The 22729-nt window shown below is 35.6% G+C and overlaps 1 protein-coding gene across 1 annotated transcript in view; it reads left to right on the forward strand.

The window, feature by feature from the left end:
- Nucleotides 1-22729, forward strand: part of SPAG1 (sperm associated antigen 1) — a 37040-nt gene that overhangs the window by 1664 nt on the left and 12647 nt on the right. The window contains exons 3-13 of the mRNA XM_053957867.1: nucleotides 272-431; nucleotides 758-883; nucleotides 5041-5108; nucleotides 6954-7072; nucleotides 7541-7646; nucleotides 9896-10026; nucleotides 10646-10752; nucleotides 13212-13374; nucleotides 17336-17752; nucleotides 18136-18235; nucleotides 20352-20504. Coding sequence (XP_053813842.1) covers nucleotides 272-431; nucleotides 758-883; nucleotides 5041-5108; nucleotides 6954-7072; nucleotides 7541-7646; nucleotides 9896-10026; nucleotides 10646-10752; nucleotides 13212-13374; nucleotides 17336-17752; nucleotides 18136-18235; nucleotides 20352-20504 — 1650 coding nt within the window. The remainder of the gene's footprint in view (nucleotides 1-271; nucleotides 432-757; nucleotides 884-5040; nucleotides 5109-6953; nucleotides 7073-7540; nucleotides 7647-9895; nucleotides 10027-10645; nucleotides 10753-13211; nucleotides 13375-17335; nucleotides 17753-18135; nucleotides 18236-20351; nucleotides 20505-22729) is intronic.

Consider the following 22729-nt stretch of genomic DNA (forward strand, 5'->3'; position numbering starts at 1 on the left):
AGTTTCAGATGCCACATCTATGTAACTTTTGCTTTAAATGACACAAGTTTCTTTTTTATGAGCACCGTGGTGATAACTTTTGAACTGTGTATGTGGGCATTGGAAAATGGTTGACGGTTAACTGGAATTTTCTAATAAAAAAGTTATTAGATGATAGTGAAATTGAGTTGTAACAGGAGAAAAGTCTTCTGCATGGACTACACATGGAGGGAAACATGGAGGATGCAGTGCAGTTCTTTTTTGTTAACATTTATATCTTTGCATTTTAAAGGTCTGGTGAGGAGGGGTGTTACCCTGAACTTACGTTGGTTTGTGAAAAGAGAATTGAGCATTTGGATCCACGGAGCAGAGCTCTGAGAAAAGATAAGCCTGCAGCCACAGCTTCTGATTTCACAGTTGAAGAATGGCAAGCAATTAATAGTGAACTGATGGTACAGGATCTAATTTATAATGGTCCATAATATAATCACTGTGATGTATCAATCTTTTTTTTATGCCTAAGTAGAATGTAATTATTTGATTAAAAGAGGAAATGATCAAAGGATTATGTTTTAAAATTTATTTTCTTGCTTAATGTCACTGAATGTTAACTGCCCATTTTAACTCTACAGATTTTTTTTTTTTGGTAGATCACTTTTTATTCAAAAAAACATTATTGCTCTTTGTCTTAATTGCTTTTCCCCATTAATAGTAGTGCTTTTTAAGGATAATTGCTCTACTGCCTTAAGGTAAAAATATATTATTTATTTCTTTTCAGAGCTGGCTGACAGAAATGAATGAAGATGATAAGAAATCACAGCTCCTGAGAACAGACACACTGAATGAAAGACAAGATAACTTGCCCCCCATTCGTTGTTCCAGCAGCTGCCTTCCCACTAATCAGGTATCTCCAGTTTTTTGTGTTAATTATAAGTGTTAATTGTAGGTTTTTCTAAAACTGGGAGATTTTATATGTATGAACTTCTAATCATTGTGCCTTTCTTATTAGATTTATTTTGTTAACCAGAAAATAAATACATTTAAACTCCCTTGCAAGAGACCAATGCTTAAACAAAAATGCTTTTTTAGTACTAGCATGTGTATTGCAATAATATTTTAATTCTGATCAAGAATTCACTGCCAAAGCAGATCTCCTTAAACAGCTTTTTATATTTTTCAATTCATATTTCCAAGTACTGTTTAGGCATGTGAACTAGGCTCCTTCTGGATAAAATTACGCCAGGAGATTTTCTCCAGCTGCCAGTAGGCTTTTGTTCCCTGGGGCCAGTCAGAAGCCAGTCTAAAACAAACACCCTGGAACTCATACAGTGTGGATGTTAGAGCCTCTGCAGCAATTGTTTTACTCTGTAGCCACTCCTGTACTGGGTAGTGCTGGTGTATATGTAGCCTTTGATTGTGTTGGTAGTTTGTGTTGATATTCCCAGTGCAGTTGTACAGCATACTTCCTAATTTAGCCCTTAAGCAGACTTAACAAATCTTCATGACAACAGAAAAAATATTTACATTTTTTCCCCCAGGTATTAGTTTCCTTACATTTTTGTGGGGTTTTCTTGTTTTAATTTATTTATCTGCCTGAAATCAGTTTTTTTCTGGCCAGCTTTTCTTGCTAATACTAAATATAGTGCTACTGAAGGGTTTGGCAGACAAGTAGGTGCGGATGGGATTTTTCTGAATTGTCAGGTATTGTCACGAATCAGTTCAATCTGATTCTCAAAATTTTCTTTGAAATTCTGGGACATTGCAATAGGAAATTCATTAAGCATTGTTCATTTTGGAAGTTAGCGAGTCAAAAACATTATGAAGGGGCCCTTACAGGTCATGTGATCTTTCATACTAATTCCTATTATTCTTGAATAATTATGTATTAGTAAATGCCTGATTTGTGTTCTTGTGTTGTCAGAAACTACTTCTTATCATCAGCTGGTATATAGATGTTGGACCAAGACATTTGGGATAGCTAGGCAGTCTCTGTTATGTGGTATACAAAGAGGCTGGGAATTCCAATGAATGTTTTATAAGTGGTTAGTATTGAGACTAAGGTGTGCTTTTGTTTGGTTTGATTTGTGGTTTGTTTTAGTTAATGTGTAATCTTCCATATTCTGCAATGTATTTTCCTCTTGACTGTCCTATTTTGCTGAGATGGATTGTGCCACTATAGCCTTATCCTTGATTCATGTCCTGATAACTGCTAGAACAGAAAATGGTTTAATACCATATGAACTCAGTAAATCCAGTTTAGAATGTAAGCATAAAATCATGTAAAGTCCCTAATCAGTTGGGACTATAATTATTTTTCAGATTGGCATAATATAATTGTGTAAGTGGGATCAAGTTTAGAATTATTGTGATAAATTTATCCTCTTTGCTAGAAAGAAATGCACAAAGTCGTTGCATAATTTTATGTTATTACTTGTTTGGAGAATATTCATCTGATCTGATACATAAAGAGTTCAGCATTTTCAATGAATCCAGTTCTGGAACTCATTGTTGACCCTAAATCAGTGGACTGCACTAATGAGTATGAATTTGGTAAATGAAAGCATCTTGTTTTGTCTCTAATCAGATTTTCTTGCTGATACTATATGTAGGTGTAATTTCAATTCACTACTGATTGTTTATAACTCTATATAGTGCTTTCTTTCTATTGGTGTGAATCCATGGGGGGGATTTTACAAAAGTGGGCTGAAAAAGAGTAAAGTTTATGCAAAATCCCCCTCTATAACAAAATGTAGAGTTTCTGTCTTACACCCCTGTTTTCCTATTATGCTGCCCAGGACTGTCTTAACTGTCCACACTGCATAATTATTATTTTTGCTGCCTCATTTTGTCCAGGAGAGAACTAAAGCATGTGTTTAAAGATACTCATATTCAAAAGACTGTATTGATGGGATTTCAGCTTAGGCTTCTTTGGCTAACAAAATATTGTTAGGCAAAACCAAAACATGGTTTTCTAAAACTCTTCCAGAAAGATTTCCATCCTCAGATACCTCCTCATGCCACAGCCCGGGGCATGCAAAATGCGTGCAAGTTCTATGTTATAAAAATCCACCGTGATAGGATCTAATAGCCTTCTTCTTGTTTTGGATATTCTGAATTAAAAACACTGGTTTTTTAAAAACCAGCTAACACTGGTTAGCTGTCATAGAATAGTAATGTTTTAGGCCAGCACACAGGGCCCACAGGAGAACCAAGGCCAGGTTGTGTCACCTGTACTGAAGCCAGTTTGTGTGTTTGTGTTTGGTCCAGAAAATGTTCAGTGGACTTCAAACCCAGTGGGATTCATGCATTATGAATTATGGCAGGAAACATGACAAGCACAGAGATTTCTTTTTTTGAGTTCCAGGGCATACCAGTGTACAGTTTTTATCGAAGCCTCTTGGATGAGATCCTCTGAAATATTACTGATTGAGAAATTCCTGACTCTGCTGGAACCACAGCTTGATTACAATTATTTCAAAGATACAAGACTTAGAATTTTTTAAATTGTGGATTTTTGAGTCAATGTTTCTTCCTCATTCCTTAAATGTACATGCTATGGTTCTCTCCCTAAGCTGGAGTTGCTTTAGTGTAAGTACCTTATTAGAGTTCTTCTGAGAGCAGTATTTTTGCTCACTTAAATTAAGGACTTTCAGTTGAAAAAAAAATGCTTGATATGCATTAAATTAGTAATATACACCAGGATGGATATATAATGATAACTCATGTTTCAGGAAGGCATATTTAGGAGTTCCCTCCTCTAAACATATGTTGATTGCTAAATATATGTCATTTTGTTTCGCTTCCTGAAAGACGTAACATTAAGAGTAATTCTGGAGTTATATACGACAAAAAATTGTGTAACCTAACATTACAGATAGTCAGAAGTGTTTACAGGAAGGGTCACATTTGCATTATATAAATTGAGGTGTTTACTTCCAGCTGCAGAAGTATGTCCTTGTTACAGTGTCACCACTGGTAAAGCGAGTTTAGGAAGCTTCTGGTCATTTCTTTGATCCAGTTTATCACATGCTGAATTGAACTGGTACAGATATTTGGAAATTGTACTGTGATCTATCAGATTGTTTGTTTAAACACAGAAAATTGTAAATATTTATATTTAAAATATAAACTCTATACAGAATTACACTGGTCTAACTTAATGAATGTTGGATTGCAAGGTAAGAGGAGGACTAAACAGCCAGGATAGGGTAGATGGGACTATTTTGAACTGGCTGTTCCACTGTGAAATACCTGTTTAGAACCACACCTTGCTATTAAGTATTTTAAGTCAACAAGCAGGGAGGGGCAAAGAAGAAGTATAGTCTCATGACAGAGGTAGAAGAGATGCCAAAGGTGACAGCTAGAGAAATAGAGTCCTTTAGTGTAGGAGATGGGTTGAGATACAAGGCAGTCAAATCTGATTGTCAGAACTGATTGTTGCAGGAAGGTCCTCAAGATAAATTTTAGGTAAGGCCAGCTTCAACGATGGAACTTGTCTAAAATCTAAAATGAATGCAAATAATCTTGGAATTGTCTTTAGTGAAGTGATAAATGGTGAAAAGAAGTCGAGACACTACTTTGAAGTAATTTATTTGCAAATTTGTTATGAGTGTTCCAGGGACTACCAAAATCTGTGCCTTTAATTCTCTTGGGAAAGGGAAGCTTAAAACCAGGTTACTGATTCACTCTCAGTGTCAAACACCTCATCACAAGGCTGGGTCTGCTGAAGACTGAGTTCTCCCTTGCTATGTTGAAAGGATGGTTGGGAAGATGGCATCACAAGATACTAATTAGAAAGTTTCACTCAGTGCCTCTGTGATGTGATAGGACAGCAGCCAAGAAGTGTGAAACTCAGGAGCCCCTCAAATTGCAATGATACATGAAATGCATCAAGATTTTCTTTGGACCAAGATGAATTACATTTTCAAGACTGAGCTAATATTAGTTACGAGTAGTGTTGGTTACTAGGAAAATATGTACTGCAGAAACAAAACCAATAAAACCCTCTGAAATCCACGGCAACAAATTGTCTTACAAGATGGCTGTTTGTTTCTCTTTTAGAACAAAAAATTGCAAAACAAACAAAGAAGCAAGAAAAATATACCACGGGATTACAGTGAATGGGACAAGTATGTTTAATCCCTTATATTTCAGTTTTAATAAATCTTACCTGTTTAACTAGAGAACACAGTTGATGTATTTTGCAGAAATCTAGTATTATGGTCAGCATTTTAGGAAGCTGTAATGCTGATGAAGCTTTGATTTTCCTTAATAAATATTCTGTTAAAATGGAAATGACACATTGTGTTGCTAACAGCTGAGGACAAGTTAGTCTATACTTTTGTACAAGCAGTGTGAAATACAGTAAATCAGCAGAAAAATAAATAAAAATTGTTTACTTAATTTATGAGATTTTTGAAAATAGCTTTAGGGTTATTTAACATGGACTTATAAACATGGACTTCTCTATATCTAAAGCCACAGTTCTATAAACTGAAAACAAAACTGATGAGTACTTACTCCTGCACTGAACCCCACTAACCTCAAAGAATGAGCTTCAGGCAGGTGCATCAGTTTACTCAGATGCAATTACACTTAATAGAGGTTTAGACAGTAACTATTTCAGAATGGATGGAGCTCTGATACAAAGACATTCTGCATCATGTAATGGTGGTGCATCACCCTCCCAAGTTACATGACAGGTTCATGCCCGAATTGTTGAACACAGAAAGCAAAAAGCACATACTTGTGTTGTACATTGTAGAAGCTTTTCTGTAGTTCCTGAAATCTGAAATATAATGCTCTAGAATCAGAGTGAGGAGGCACAAGTTTCTAGTGCAGTAGATGGGGATATTGTGGGGTTTGGGTAATGAAACTATACCCCAAAGCCCTTACAAAAACCCTGTTTTGCAAATCAGTTATTTTCATGCATTTTATCTTTCAGAAATTGTGCCTTCCTGCTCAAATGTGGACAAAGAAAATAGTTTATAAAAATAATTTCTGCAACAATTGATTCTTTCATTCATTCATTCTTTAGTCTTGGTACTGTATCTTTCCAAAGTAATGTACAGATTTTGTTTACACGTTTATGTACACAATCTTTAAGTGCTTTAGCATGCTGATAATAGTACAGGTTGTGAATTTTCCCATAGAGTGTATTTATTTTGGGTTATGAGTACACCGAAACAGAGCTGTCTGAAAGATGTTTCCAATTTAAAGCATATCATGGTTTTAAAATCCTTTGAGGAAAATTTCAAAACTTTCAAATAATTGTTTAGGTAATTTCTAAACAAAATGTTTCGCTTCTTATTTTAAAAACATTTATTTGAAATGTGGTTAATTTATAATAGGTAAAAGTGAGCTAGCAAAATATCAGATTCAAAATGGAGAACAGTTAGTGTTACATGAAAAGGTTTTGAGTTGGAGAAATTTTCAAAAATAGTAACTCGATTTTAGAAAGAAATTTTTCATATTGTCAAGATCATTATGAAAAGGCTATTTTCCGTTACACCCTACACAGAAAAGCAGTAAGAACAATGTTTCTGCATAGTGTAGGAATTGATTATTACTGTATTTATTTTACAGTGCTATGGCAGCAATATTTCTTTGATATATGTTCCTAAACACTGTTTTCAAAAGCTGCTTTAGAGCTGCTTTGAAATGTCTGACACTACTTGTCTCAAGTTTACTGTATAAATTACTTTGAAGCTGTTTCTTAGTTATTTTGGCAAAGGTTAATGGGGATGTTTGAGAGGGCTGGGATGGAGCCTGACGATACTGTTTCTTAAATTTTACCCGTCTTTTTTGGGGAAGATGGTAAGGAGGTGAGGCAGAGATTGTTCTTGGTCACCAATAATTGAACACAGCCTGTATCTCTTTTTGTTCGGTTTATAATGAAAATACAGTATGCCTTTCTGTCAGCTGAGGAGTCTTGCTATGCAGCATTATTGAAATGGTCATTTTATTAATTAAAGGTTCGATGTGGAAAAGGAATGTTCTAAAATTGATGAAAACTGTGAAGAAAGTAACTCAAAAGCAAGATTCTTCAGTAGGCCAAGTCTACCCTTAATTGAAAAGAAAATTGACACAACTGGTAATGTCTTAGAAACATAAATTTTCTTTAGTTGTAATACTGTGTTGTAGAGCATGAATACTAATTAAAGAAGTATATCATAAAGTGCCTTTATTTTTAAGCCCCTAGAGATGCTAAAAGTTGTTAGATCATCAAGTGAGCTTGAAGCCATGTTTGAAAAAAATCTAGTCTTGCTTAATAAACAGTAAGAATGTTTATGTTTAGATGAGAGCACTAGGTAGAAATAAAGCATACATCTGGTATTGTAAATGAACGGTAGAGGTTAGCCAACTACTTTTTTCTTGCACGCTGAATTGTATGCCTATTAGGAGAATTCAGTGTTTTATTACAGAAAATAAAATACAAATTTGTCTTTTAGCAAACTATGTGCTTTTAAAAAATGCAGACTATGGGATTCAAAGTATTTTATCTGACTGTTTTGGTTTCATCTGTGCAAGTTGCTAGTTGTGTAGAAATATTTTTTGCTAGGAATGACAAAGAGGGAGAAAATTTTTATTGCTACTCGTGAAAAAGAAAAGGGCAATGAAGCCTTTGCCACTGGCGATTATGTGGAAGCAGTGACATATTACACTCGGTGAGTAAATGCTTTTGTGTTCTTTTATTCTAATGACTCTTACTTGTGAATGTTCAATGTAATTGAAATAAGTTCCTAGTGAAGCAACCAGTGGCTATTAGATTATTTTCAAAACGGCAGAAAGATTTGACATAAGAATATTTAAAGCACCGATCCATCCTCATATTAATTTTTATTTATCAGAAGAGAAGGGGCTAGATAATGATGGAATGCAATCTACATGTGTCACAAACTTCCTCAGATTTTTTTAAAACCATTTTTAAACCAATGGCTTAAAAAATTTGCAAAACCATGGTTTTGCATGTTTACAAAAATAAAAGGATGATCAGAATGTTGAGAAACGAAATCATTCCACATGTAATTTAACTCTGTGCTTTGAAATGGTAAGGACTTTAAAAAACCCAGAAATCAGAAGTGTCAGAGTTGTCATTTAGAAATGTAGAGTACATGGGAATTTTGGGGTATTAATTACCAGTGTAAATAGAGGGTAATGATATGACACTACTGTGAGATGAAACGTGAAGATCATTAATGAGCTATGATACTGTAGTGGGATAACCTTGAAAAAAAATTACGAGAATGTTAATACATCTGTCGTCAGTGCAGATAAGTATGAAGAAAATAATGAATAGAAATAGTGTGGAACAGCAGTAAAATAAATAATTAACAGATTTATGTTTAGGAAGTATCATCCATAATGCCACTGAAGGAGGCAGGATTTTGTAGAACAGCTTATGAAAATTTATCTGGAGGTTGCTGATATAGATAGATATGTATATATGTATGTGTGTGTGCACACTTGTAATGATATTCATAGAGCACAAGCTGCTTAACTGAGGCATTTGATGCGTGATGGGTTTAGTTTTTTTTGTTGCTCTTGAATTGCAGCCTGAAGATCGTTCTTGTTTTGTTTGGGTTTTTTACATAAACATAAAAAAGTCTATAGCTGTATTTCATATACAATAAATAAAATACAGATACATAATATAAAAATAAGTTTAAAATGTCTGCTTTTGGTACATAAATAACTACTAATAACTAAGGATAGACAGAATCCTTTCAAATGGAGAGTTTTTCCATTTTTGACCCACATGGAGTATTGTATGCCTTTTGAAATGTGTGATAGTGACGCCATGCTGTTTTAGCTGGTCACTTTTCTAATCCTATCTGCAATCTATTTTATTAGAGTTATAAATATTTAAGTATTTTGGAGTGAATTGTTGATAACCTGAAGGGGTCATCTGTGGCTAGAATGGAAAATGTAAAGTCTGACCCTCTTCTTCTTACCCATTGGCTTTCTTCTCTGGCTTTTCAGTCTCTTGCCTGTTCCTCTTGTGTGAAGACAAACCTTCACACATTGAATCACTGCTTAGTCTAGAATGCATCTCCTCTCCTTCCTCACCCTCCTACCCTTTCTAAAGAGCATGCACAGATTATCCCTCTGGGATCATAGTTGCATAGAGCTTTTATTCTTTTTTTTTTTTGTTTCCCACATGTTGTGCATTTGTGGACAAGTATTTAAGAATTGTTCTTCAACCATGTTTTTTTTTTTACAAGGAAAGTTTGTCTATTGCAGTGTGCTGTCCCCCTGGCACTTCCATTGCTGTTCTTTCCAGTGAGCACAGTTTAGGATCTTCCTTGCAACATTAACAAGGTTGTTGGCAAAGATTCTCTTACGATATTCTGTCATGTGCATCCTAGCTGTCCTTGTTCCTCAGAGATGATTCTGTTGTTACAGAAACTAAAGCTCTACCTACAATACCAGCCCTGCAGCCAGACATGGACATGGACAATTCATCCACTGCTACCTCAGCCTTTCCATTTTACAAGCAAGATCAAGGAGAGTCCCATGTGTTCTCCCCCACCACCATGCTTTTCATCATAATCCCCAGAGCTCTGTAGTTACTCTTCATCTCTCAAAGGTTCCATTTGGCAGTTTTTTTGGAGTCTACATGGATGGCAGGAGGACGTAGTGACAGGAGGTAGTCTAAGTGACAGATGAGCCATGGCATCTCCTCTGCAACATCTCAGGTCTAAATCTGGCAAGCAAGAGGCCTCTGAAGACAGTAAATCTAGGTGGTGGATAGTTGCCCATGGTCTCACAGGAGGGAGTCTCTAACCACTACTGTGGTTAGAATACCAGTATTAATATTGCCATAGTACTGTTTTCAGCTTCCAGTGGTGAAGTGTTTCTAGATTCAGGTTTTCTAACTCTGACGCTAACATGATCAATATTCCCTTTCTTGTAGGAGTATATCAGTAATACCAACTGCAGCTGTGTATAATAACAAAGCTCAAGCAGAAATCAAACTTCAGGATTGGTACAGTGCTTTGGAGGATTGTGAGAAGGTACTAGATATGGAACCTGGCAACATGAAAGGTAAAGCAGAAAATAAAATTTCAATTTATTATTTTACCTCTAGCAAATAAAATGGTACATGAGGTTAGTTGACTTAACTGAGCTTTAAATCAGGTCTAAGTACAAATAAGGAAACAGCATAGCTCCCCAAAGCCATTTAAATGGTTCTTTGGGGGTTACTGAAGTTTTATTCAGTTCATCGTGTTGATCTGTAATGGGAATTCTTACATGGCAGCATGTTTTTCATACAATAACTATAAGCTCTCTTGTATGCGTGCAGTGTTTCCATAATACATCCACTGAATTATAAATTAATTTAAAAGGGACTTGAAAACAATAAAAGTTGTTGGTTTATTCCTTTCTGAAGACAAGGTCTTGACTGTAGCTAACTGTATTTGCATAGGTGGAGGTGGAAAATTTGAAAACTATGAAAAAGTACTTCACAATGTATGACTGCTGCCTCAAAAGATGTGATGTGAAATTGCATCATTAAAAATCATAAAGAAAACACTTGTTACTAATATAGAGGTACAGAATTTTAAAAACTGCATAACTGCACTTAATATGTCTAGAAAAAATAGTGTATTTTTATTCACTTTATACTTGAAATACATAAATAATACACTTCGTTCTTTTGTAGCTTTGATGCGTCGTGCCACTGTGCACAGCCATCTGCAGAATTACCAGACTGCTATAGAGGATCTGAATAAAGTGTTGTCTGTTGAACCAGAAAACTCTATGGCTAAGGTAAAGATCTGTGAGTTCAATATGGTTAGAAAGAGGTTGTATGCAGATGTAGCATAAAGTGAGTACAGTTCATATTGTTTGAGGTGACTGTGAGTTTTGAAGACATACTCAATCTGCTGTGCTGTTGATCAGCTTCCCAATACCACATGTGGTGGAAATTAGGTACTTGAATGTGGCCAGATCTTCTGTTCATGACTTGATTGTGAGGAAAAGTCTTCTCTATTAATGTAATTCAGGTGCTTAAAACATTTTCTGCTGAATATGCTTGCAGTGTTAGTGTCTTGCTGATCAAAGCTATTTGGAAATTTCTTTGGAAAAGGTCCATTGAGATAGGTGCATATAAGTTTGAGTACATAAAGAGAAGAAGAATTCAACAGATGCCAAACTTTTGTTGTTACAGTGGTAAAGTTTACCCAAAAGCAGAAGAACTGGATTCTGTCCTTGCTTCAGTGTGATGTTATAAATCCTCATTTTTCATCTCTAGGGTAAAATGAAGAACCTTTCGTACCTTCTGATAAATCTGGACTCTTAATAACCAGTTTTGGATCAAAGAAAGCCAGATGCTTTATTTGAAAATCAAGGTCAGGATGTGGTCCTTGTGCTACTATTACTCTGGCTGTTAAGGAGAGGATTTGTTTGTGTCCTTTGATTGGTGTCTTATGGTGTTTTGCAGGTTAGAACAGGCCTTGCTTTTGGACTTTGTATGTCCTGAGAATCTTCAGTTCTGGGCAGTTTTGATAGTAAACTGCTTGTTTACTATGTAAAGTATGATAGTAAACTGCTTGTTTTTACTATGTTAATTATGAGTCTATCATACTATTACCCTCCCAATATTTTTACCTATGACTTCTGGATGCTGTGTAATTGTCCCAACTTCTGACTTCTGTCCAGCTCTTGTTGGTGGCATGTTGTAAGCTGCTAGCAGCTTGTCCATTGCTGCTTCTTTCCATGGAGTTATTTATTACTGTTGCCTGAACCAGAGAAAGTGGTACAAGCCTCTTGTGTCAAATACACCACATACATTTATCCCTTTTAGGGTGGTCCTGGAGCTAAGTTCCTGTCCAGAATAGTTCCTGAGTTTCACATCAACCAAGGAATTATATGTCTCTAGATCTGAGTTCTGAAAGAGATTTTGGTCTTCTTCTTTTCTGTTTACAAGACTGAATATCTAAGTACCTTGTGAGTCTCTGATGACAAATTCTACGACAGTCTATGTGAAAAGATGTATCAAATAGGCTGTGCTGAGACTTCTTATAATACCAGAGATAGTCACTCATTTTGTTTACACTCTTCCATTTCTTGCTTTGCTGAGCAGTGCTTTTGTAGCTGAAAGTAGATATCTGTACTTTGTCCTTATTCATGCCAGCTATTATGCCTTGGCTGGCACATCTAGAAATGACAAGTGCTTGGCAGGGCATTTTATCAAGTTTCTCATTGCTTGGAGAATCCTCAAAACTCTCTTGTGCTAAATATGAATGTATGGAACATATGCAGAGTGCATTTTTATATCCAGAATCACTAATACAAAAGTGAATTGGTTGTCAGTAACTGGAATTCTTCAAGGTAGTTTGTCCATGTGAATCTTCGCTTGATCCTGTTCTTATTTTTTCTTGAGACAGGAAGTACTGAGATGGCACTTTCTTGCACAGCATTGAATTACATTCAGAATACCACATAATGCTGGGTGTTTCTTACTCTGCTCTGACAGTGTAAAGTGATTTAGTGGTTTATGGGTTACAGTGATAGTGCTGGTTTAACAGTTAGACTTGATCTTAAAGGTCTCTTCCAACCTTGATGATTCCAAGTGCAGTTAAAGGGGTTTTTTTTGAGTAATGGGAAAATATTATGGAATGAGAAGATGTTTGATCATCTAATTGCAGTTCTTATAAGAGGAGCAAACCTTATTATTATTCAACAGTGTCCTTCTGCTACACTGTTAAGAGACTATTGCCTCTTGGTTCTTGTTCTCTCAATTGTATTTCTCCATCAGTTGTCCATCTGACATTAGATTCTCCATAGCATAAATTTTGATTCTGACTTTAGGCTTTTTTGGAGATTCTCTAGAGAACCTGTCTTTTTAGTAGACCATGCCAGATCTCACAATCATAAATCTACTTTTTTCCTTTGAATTTAGTTTTTTTCTTTTTGATAAGCAGTGCATTCAAGAAAAGTATTTATCTATTTATGTGATATCTTCATGCAAAGATGTGACAAAATCTTGTGTCTATTTCTTGTAAGAGAGAAATTGGCTATTAATCTTGGTTTGATGCTGACTCTTGGAAAATTCACATTTATTTACCATCTTTTTATATTGGCAACATTTATCTTGATAATTCTTCAGGATCTCACATGGATTATTTAACAGAATGTATTTGCTGTACATAAACTAATTTATATAAATTAATTTATATACATAATAAAAAAACTTCTGCTATTGCTGATTTTTTTCTCTATTGTAGAAAAATCTGCTAGAGATCAAAGAGAAACTGAAAAGTTTAAAGCCTGTATCTGAGCCTCAAGGCAAAGGGAAAAAAATACTTATTCAAGAGATAGAGGATTCAGAAAGTGGTGAAGGAAGAGGGGAAAATAAAGAAGAACTTGAAAGACGTGGTGGATATAAAAGTAATGTTTTATCATTTCCTATTTTATTTTAACCTAAGGAACAAATAGTTGTCTTTGAGATAGTAATGTTTATTCACACAATTCATCCATATATTCTTGCAAAGAATTTTGCCTGTTCAAAGACTAAACTTATATTGACTACTTAAAGTAGATCTGAGTGTGAAATCTAGAACCCAGTTTTATTACACATCTTTGTAATTCTTTCTAGAATGGGCATAACAGAGACAAATGGAAAATGTTGCTATAAATCACTTATTTCCCTGTGCCCTCTGTAATTTTACACCTGTCCTTTGATGTGGACCCGGTTAAAAATTTCTTCTGGTGAGAGAACATTTTGTGTTCCTGAGATCTTTCTTTCACACAGCTTTCCTGCCTTTCCACCAGCACATTTTTCTTCTGCATTTTTCTTCCCAAGCTTGCATCAAAGGGTGTAAAAATGATCAAGTATAATTTGTTAACATCTATAATTTTTGTTGTTGTTTATTTTGGAAACTATAAATTTTTGTTTGTTTGTTTGCTTTTTATTGTAAGAGCTCATCTCTGTGCTCTGGAAGTTTGTATTAGAGGTAAACAACATGTACTGGATGTAGTTTACAAGAAGTTTAAGTGTATCTCCCGTTCCTGGATTAGTATGTGGTTAACTGCAAGGCTCTTGGAATGAAGCCACTGGCATAATCAGAATCCATGGCTTGCAGGAGGAGATGAGGCAGCAGGGGCTAGGAAGGCTTGCATTGGCAGGTTGCTTTTAGATTCAGCTGCATGGCTGGCCTCTTGCCTGCAACAGAATAAAATCCCTAGGCTGATTTCACCCTTCTCCTTTCTTTTAGTTATGTTGGCTCTTTAAGGTATTGTGGCATGACAGCTGTGTCTTTTTTTTTTCTGTGTTTTATCTTGAAACTAAATCAGTCTGTGGGTTTTGCAGCTTAACAGTCAATGTCGGACTGTAAATGTGTGATACAATAATGTATTATTGGCACATAAGATTAGGGAAAATACATTTTCCCACATCCATTGATGTCTACCAAATCTCCTGAGCTAAAAGCTTGGAAGAAAGGGATGCATCATGTCCTTAGCCTTAAATATCTGTTCATTTGGGGGGGTTTTCTATTGTGAGCATTCAGATGATTATGTGCCTTCTAGCTCCATAGGAAGACTTCCATTCTGTTGATGAAAGGTTAGGCCTTTAAACATAGGGAAGATTGTCAGCTGATGCCAATAGCATATGTGTTCCTGTGATACACATAAGTACTTCTCAGATTTAAGTGGCAAGCATTGTCATAGATTACACTGTATTTTCTTGTACAACTGGAAAAAAATATGAATTTAGTTCAGTGAATGAATAAAAAATGTTCTGTGAACCTAACAGCAATAAGTAGACTAAATAAACATCTAGTCCTGAAATCACAGGCAGTCCAGTAGTCCATGTAGTCCAGTCATGTAGTCACATTTATTTCACATTCAAATTGGTAAGCTTAATGCATTCCTACTGAACTTACAATTTAGGGATTGGAAAAAAAAAATCGTTTTCTTTAGGGCTGAAGAGTTGATTTCTGAACTTTGAACAAAACAGTCTAAATATTAGAGTGTAGTCTCTCTTAAGCAAACATATATGGAGCCCTTTCTGTACAATAGAAATAGAAAATTTCTTGCATCCTGGAGACTATAAAAACCACTATTCAGGCACTGCAAAAACTAAAAACCATATGCTTGACAAAGCACCTGGTATTTTGACATGTTTCTAGAAGTTATAATCTCAATTAAAAAATACAGTTTAAAGATAAATTGATACATTTTAAATAGCCCCTTTTAATTAAGACAAATTTGTTGAGCTGTGTGGTATATACTTGATCTATTACAATATTAAAGAATATTATATATATTACTATATATTATATAATTGTAAACACCAAACTTCAAATATTCCTGTTAGAGTATTTAGTGGGGTTTTGGGTTTGTTTTTTGTTGTTGTTGTTGTTGTTTTGGTTTTTTTTGGGTTTTGTTTTTTTTTTTTTTTAGTTTTATGATGGTCCTTCCATTTTAAGTTTGTTGTTTTAGTAATAACATAAATTAAAATTATTTCTTGTGTGCATTTGTTGTCGTTCTGGTCAAAATTCTGTCCAGACTTTTCATTACCTTTCTTCAAATTCTCCTTGGAATTTATAATATGTCTTGAATTTTTTTTCCTTAAGAAAAGTTCAGAAGTATTGGTATTTTTTTAGGCCAGAATACTGCTTTACTGCTTTCATGAATACATTTCTTTGTAGAGACCAGTACAGGAACATTGTTTTTAAAGACTGAAACTAAAAGACAATGAGAATTATATCTGAGAAGTATAGCTGTACATTTTTTGCATGCTGTTTACTCAGACCTGAAATATTTAACCAGTGAGTATTACCCAGCAGCTAAACAAGGTAACTATCAGCATTCCTATTGTCAGGGGGACTCCAGACTCCAAATGCTATACATGCTTCCTGTTTAATCCAGGACTGGTTCTGTGCACTTCACCTTTAGTAAATTTCTTCCTATATTCAGGAATTACACATTATTCACATTAATAACGTTCACATCACATATTGTGTGCCTGCCTTGCTTTTTCTTTGTCTCTAGAAGCTGGGATGCTCTTTGACATTGTTCCACTATGTTTTGTAAAAGCTTGTCCTATCACCTGTTAGGCTGTGACATTTACTTTTTTTTTTTCTATTTTGGTGTATGTAAAATGAAAATACTTTAGCATGTATGTTAAGGAAGTTGGTAATAACACTGGTGTCTGCATTCATCTGCCCAGCAAGCCTTTTACCACCATTCGTCCTAGCAAACAGACTTTAAACCTTTTTGGTATATTTGGTACCACCAGTTGGATGGGTGGGGGGGTGGATGTCTCAAGTGTAAATAATTTAAGTTTTACAAAAATGTCTGTGTGGGTCGATTTAGCCTATCGTTGTTCCCACTGTGGAGTATGAACTTATTATTAAATATGGTATTTCAAAACAGGGATCTCAGCTAGGTAGGAGGCACTAGAGGATCTATTGTTTCTACAAATCTTATGTTTTCCCATCTTGTTCAGTTTGATTTCCATAACATTTTGTGTGTTGAAAAAAATTATTTCTTTCATTTTGGACCATCTGGAGTTCATCCGTATTGAGTCAGTGTCAGATGTTTTGTTAAAATCAATTGAAAGTATCATTCCAATATGTAAAAAAAAATTGTTGGACAGATAAGAACATCAGGTTAAGGGAAGATATCATCTTAATAGTACAAAAAGGCAGAGTTGTTGTGTGCTTAGTACTATCAAGAGTCAGGCTCTGCAGAAATCTGTCTTTGAATACTGCAGTGGTAATCTGGTAGGAAGTCAGATGAATATGGAAGATAGAGATTTTATTCTCTAAATACCCTTATTCTATGATTTTTTCCTAAATAAATTTGTAATAAATAACAGTGAAAGCTGAATGATCACAAGTATGCATAAAAGGGTTTTTGACATGTTTAAACGAAATCTTATTGAGATGGATTTTTAAGCTTTTATCCTGTCTAGTCTATGTTATATTTGAGGAGAGTTTTGTATAACGTTGCTGGTTTGATAGCTTGTGATCTAATTTTAAAACGTAGGCATTTGATTTGGTCACAGAAGATCAAAGCGTCCGTGTTGTAATAGGCTGTATTTAAAGAGTTAATTTCAAGGTGAGCCCTGTACCATTCTGACACCTCAGGACAGGGGTTTCCTTGTGCCCAGCAAGGGTCAATGAGGCTTCGTAGTAATCTCCTCTCAAGAACAACTGATGGTTACTTGTAAGAAGGAATTTTTCTGTGTCCTTAGCAGTGTTTTCCGAGGCTGATAAGCCCCCCTAGCGTTGGGGTGCTGCAGGCTTTGGTCGGTGTCCCTGTGCAGCACCCCCCTGCCGCGGCAGGCCGATAGTTTGCGCTGATGATGCGGCTCTAACCCGGCTCATTAATGCCCTTGCAGCCTCCGCCTCGGCAGCGCGGGCGGCAGCCGCGGAGCCCGCCATGGGCAACGCGCACAGAAAGTCCCACGGCAAAGGCGGCGGCAGGGCTCGGGACAGAGACACGCACAAGCACAAGGACTCCGCTGAGAGCGGATTGAAAAAAGGCGCGTCAGAGAAGAAGTCAGAAAAGCATTTGTCAGACCATGAAGGCGAAGTTAATGGCTATTTACGCAGTGATGAGAAGAGTGAAAGCGCCGAAGCCGAGATCTCCAAACCGCATAGAGAAGGGTCTCAGTCGGTTGGTGGTGGCAGTTCCACTTCACTTCCTCCTACTGCAGCGAAACTAAAAAGTGAAGGAAACGAGTTTTTTAAGAGTGGACAGTTTGGAGAAGCTGTGCTCAAATACTCGGAAGCAATTGAATATGTCACTGGCCTTGGTAAGTGTAACACCTTATACTTTAAATCTACAACTGTTCAGATGATTTAAAGGAACTACAAGTAAACGAATTTAGCCTGCCCCTGGATTTGTGACAGGAGTTACCATGCAGTAAATCTTGCATCATTTCAGTAGACAGCTATTCACATTGCAGAAAATATAGGACGATGAGTGAAATAAAGTTTTAATTTTCTAGGGGATAGAGCTGTTGACATTTATATTTGAATATTTACATATTCTAGGCAACTTGATAAAGGAAAGCTCTTTACTGCTTTGTAGTGTCAGCAAACTGCATCACTGCAGTGAAGCTTGGAGTATGCAAATTTTTAATTCTTAAGTGTAATTTCAGTAATACTATTTGATTTTAATTGTAACTTCTTTTAGGAGAACAAAGTCCAGATGATTTAAGTGTCTTGTACTCAAACAGAGCAGCATGTTACCTCAAAGAAGGGAACTGCAGTGACTGCATTCAGGATTGTAACAGGTAAATTGAAACCTCCCGTGTAGAGCAACAACATTCCTGGTGATGATTAAACATTTTAAGTGCTGTTTGACTCAGAACAGTACCAATAAAGTGGGATTCACTGTCTAAATGACAGATACCTTTGTTACATAAACAATCACATGAAAACTAGGAAAGTAATAACTTTTGACTTAATGTCTTACTGTGTAAGGGCAGTTCTTAAGCTTTCTGTGTTCACAGAAATGCATAGTGGGATTAAATTTTTTAATATAAAAGCAGGTTTATAGTGGACTTCTGCAGCAACTAATATGTTAAAGCTTTGTTAAGCCAGCTGCTTATCACAGTATTGGAAATTGCTTTTGAGCACATGTATGGTGTGTGTGTGTTCTCTGTTGGTTTGTTGTTTTGGTTTGGGGGTTTTTAATATATACTTGCATACTTATAAACAGTAATTATGGCTGTTAAGGAATTGAGCTAAAATCCTTTCTGCTTATTGTGCCTTTTAAGGATACGGGAGTTAGAGAAGATCAGACACCTTCAGTAACTTCCAAACACTGTGTCCCACTAAATTATTACTGTATTTTTGATGTTTTGGGTTTTTTTAATATTTCCATAGATTGAGTTTCTAATGCTGAGGCTAAAGGTGCAAAAAAATATCTTAAAATAATTAGAAGTCATATTAATTAGTCAGTGGGGTTTTTTGTACAGCATAACTCTACTGTTAAAAAAAAGCCCTCCAAAACTAAAAATAAAATATGCATGTACCTTTGTAATACAAAGGTACAAAACATTTAACTTACTGTATATATTCTATCTGACAGAATAAGTTCTCTGAAAAAAATGACTCATTAGCAGTATTTTGTTAAAATAGATGCAGGATCAGAGGCGGCTGGCCAAGATGGCATATTTAAGACCCATCACATTTTTCTTTTCAGGAAGTTTGAAGTATGTAAGACTTTAGCTGGAATCAGTAATACAGAGGTTTTACGTTTTGTATTCTTCCCAGTTATTCTTACTGTCTAATGATAGTGTCCTTAATGTCATGCATATTTCCTGGATGTACAAGGACTCATAGTGCTTAGTGGTAGAAATAATACAGAGGTAGAAATAATTTAAAGACGGGGAAGCAGAACTGCAAACCTGCAAACACATGTAAATTAGGCAATGTCAAATCTTCAGTAAGCAACACAATATAATAGATGATCTACAAATAGGTTACTTGATTTTAAACTAAGAAGTTATGTAGGGTTATACTACAAGAAATCTTCTCCCCATGAGCACTGCTTGGCATTGCAACAGGTTACCCAGAGATGTTGGGCAGAGATTCCCATGGAGGATTTTCAGGCCCAGCTGTATCATGCCTCAAGCAGCCTTGTCTGATCTTGGAGCTGATCATATCTGTAGCAGAAAGCTGGGATATCTCAGTCTGGATGGCTGTATGACTTCATGAAATCAAATTGTCTAGGCTCATCTTAATTTCACTATTTTAAAGGTTTCTCTTTCTTTAGCAATAATCATTGAAAAGAAGGTAGTTTCTGAGAAATACAGCCTTTGACTGCTTCATATTGCTGGAAAAGTACATAGCGTTGGGAAGGAGTTCTAATTGCACAATGTTGAGCTTGGTGTTGACCAGGCAGGCAATCAAAAATGTAAACCGACAAAAGGCAGGCAAAAACCTAAAGTCCAAAGAAAAGTGTATGTTCTGGTACTACTGTCCTAGTCAGTGAGCCTTTTAAGTGCATATTTTCATTTAAGGAAGAAAAACTGAAAGTCGTGTCAGCAGAAACACCATATACTTGAAATCCTTGTAGATCTAGGCAAGACTTAAGAAAAATAGCTTTTGCTGATAAGCAGGTGCCATTCCATTAATCATATCATGGTGATGAGAGCAGTTTTCCAGATGGAAGACAGAGCTTTGAGTAGAGTAAGCTGTAGTAAAAGCATTAACAATTTGAAAACTGGGTGTAATTTAGGATGTTGATATGAACCACTCAGACCCATTTTCCGTAGTTATTTTACTGTAAGTGCCATCTGAAATCACAGAGTTGCATATAGTTGTGTATATCATAAAATAGTTCTGTTATTCTTAATTCAGTTACTCCTTTTCAATCCTGCATTTTTCTTTTTGTTTTCCCAGGGCTCTGGAGCTTCAGCCATTTTCCCTTAAGCCTCTTCTACGCCGAGCAATGGCAAATGAGTCAATGGAGCGGTACCGACAGGCATACATTGATTATAAAACAGTCCTGCAGATAGACAGCAGCATCCAAGCAGCAAATGATAGTGCTAACAGGTAACTCCACACAGAAATTCTCCGATAACAGTCAGAATAGAATTCAAATTAGTTTGTTTTACATGCTCCCTCTATTCTGTGCTCTCAGTGTTGTTGCACAACTAGTTCATTATAGGTAGAGGATTGGCTGTTCTTTTAGTTGTTTTCCCATAATTTCAGTTTTCTTTTCCTAGCAGTGGGTCCCTTTCCTGTTCTTCAAAAATGTAATATTTTAAATATTTTAAGGTTGTTTTTTTTAATAGTGCTTCTACTTGTTCTCTTTCCTAACTTCTATTTTATACTATATAAAGTAATACTTAAGGTCCATGCCATTTCTCTGACATCCTGTTTCTTTACATATTAACAGTCTTTCTGTGGCAGTTGGAGATTTATTTTAAGTGTGAATCCTTCTGTATGCTGCAGTTGTGGAAATACTGAAGTAGCCTAAGACAGTGGTTGGCTACAAAGCTTAGAGGTGTAAAAAATATAATTGAATATTATTTTCAAGTATTAATACTTTCAGCATTAATCCTTTCTGCCAAGAGAGACTTTTGAACTTCTCTAATTATACTTTAATACTGTAAAGTTGAAAACAGAAGAGCCATTAATCACTGAGCAGAAACCCACATGTGTGTGATTTACAATGGAATCTAGTATGGTTTTTTCCTTCCTAAGGCAAGACCATGAGCACTTCCACTATTCATTAAAAACGTCCATAATATCTTCCCTTAAATTCTGTTTATTTGACCTGAGGAAATTGTGACACTTTATAATCTCTTAGAAATCCTTTTTTTTTTGGTATCACAAAAATCATTAGTAATCTTCTGTATCTGTAGTGATAACAGAGCACTTGGATTGGTGGAATAACTGCTTATCATGGTACCTATGTAATTATTGCACTTTTTAAAAATCATGTTGGCTTATTTTATCTGCAGATACTCTTTTCATATTTCTCCTTAACTTAGAACTTGCTTAGTAATAAGCTTCTTTCCCTTTTCTCCTTAACACTCTTCCTTTTCTCCTCTCTAGGCCTTCCTTATGTTTTTAGCTTCACTGCTCATTACTCTTTTCCTCCCTGGCAACCCATCACCTTATTTCAGCTGCTTCTTCCTTCTTCTCTTCTGCTGGTAATTCATTTTTGCTTGCGAATTAATTCGTTTCTAAACTACAGACCTCCTGTGTAACTGAACTTTAACTAATTTTTTTTTAATATTTTATCATTTGAAACTTCAACTGAAACTGTACTAAAGCTTTCGTTTTCATTTCCAAAGTAAGAGACCTTTCTTAAAAACGAATTTTAAAAAAACATGACTGCCTTTTAACTTAAAGACACTTCCACAAATGTATTTTTTTTTGTATTTTTATTTTTTATATTAGGAAGATGAGATCTTAACAACCTTATTTTATTGGAGGAGTTCTTGGTTTTTAATTTTCTGTGGGAAATTGTATAGTGATGCTTTAGGATGCTGACAAGAAAAATTCATCATCATACTTGTATCTGAGGGTGGGTTTGATAAACCATGTTAAAGCTTGTCTCTCTGAGCTTACATAGCTAAGCAGACTTTACAAAAACCTTAGAATCAATTGCATACTCACATAAAAGACAAGGATTTTTAATATCAAACCTTTGCCTGATCATTTTGTAATCAAAAGGAAATAATTAACAGTTTGGGTACATAATGGAAACAAGTATAAACAGTTATTTGACTGTTCATTATGTTGGTTAGATGATGTTAAATTGTGTCTTTTATTGGTTCTGAGGTGATTTTTTTAGATAAACTGGAAGGACTGGCTCGTCTAATGGTGTGTGCCAAATAACTGGAAATTACATTTCAAGCATGCTTTTAATTAGTGGCATTTTCCTAGCTTTGTGAACATCAGTGGATTTCCTACTTTGTGTATTTTAATTTCCTCTTGAGTGTTTCATTATTTACTTCTCTCTGTTAGAAATACAGAAGCTCTAATGTGTGGGAATATGCTTATGCATTTCCTCCTACTAAACTGAAGTTTCATTCCAGTTGTCCCAATTGCTTTAGTATCAGTGAGCAAATTGCCTGAAATGGCTTGGAAGCTCTTTTTATGAAGTCCAGTATGAGTACTGTACTGCAGAAAGAAATCTGTGATCAGCTCCAGAACTGCAGGATTGTTGGGTCAGGTTGGGGTGTTGGTGGTGGGAAATGAGTGTTGAGAAATGTTTGTCCCAGCTTTTTCATGAGACACCGGTGCTTTTTGAGCTAATCATGGCA

The sequence above is a fragment of the Vidua chalybeata genome, chromosome 1 (genome assembly GCF_026979565.1).
Source record: "Vidua chalybeata isolate OUT-0048 chromosome 1, bVidCha1 merged haplotype, whole genome shotgun sequence".
NCBI lineage: Eukaryota > Metazoa > Chordata > Aves > Passeriformes > Viduidae > Vidua > Vidua chalybeata.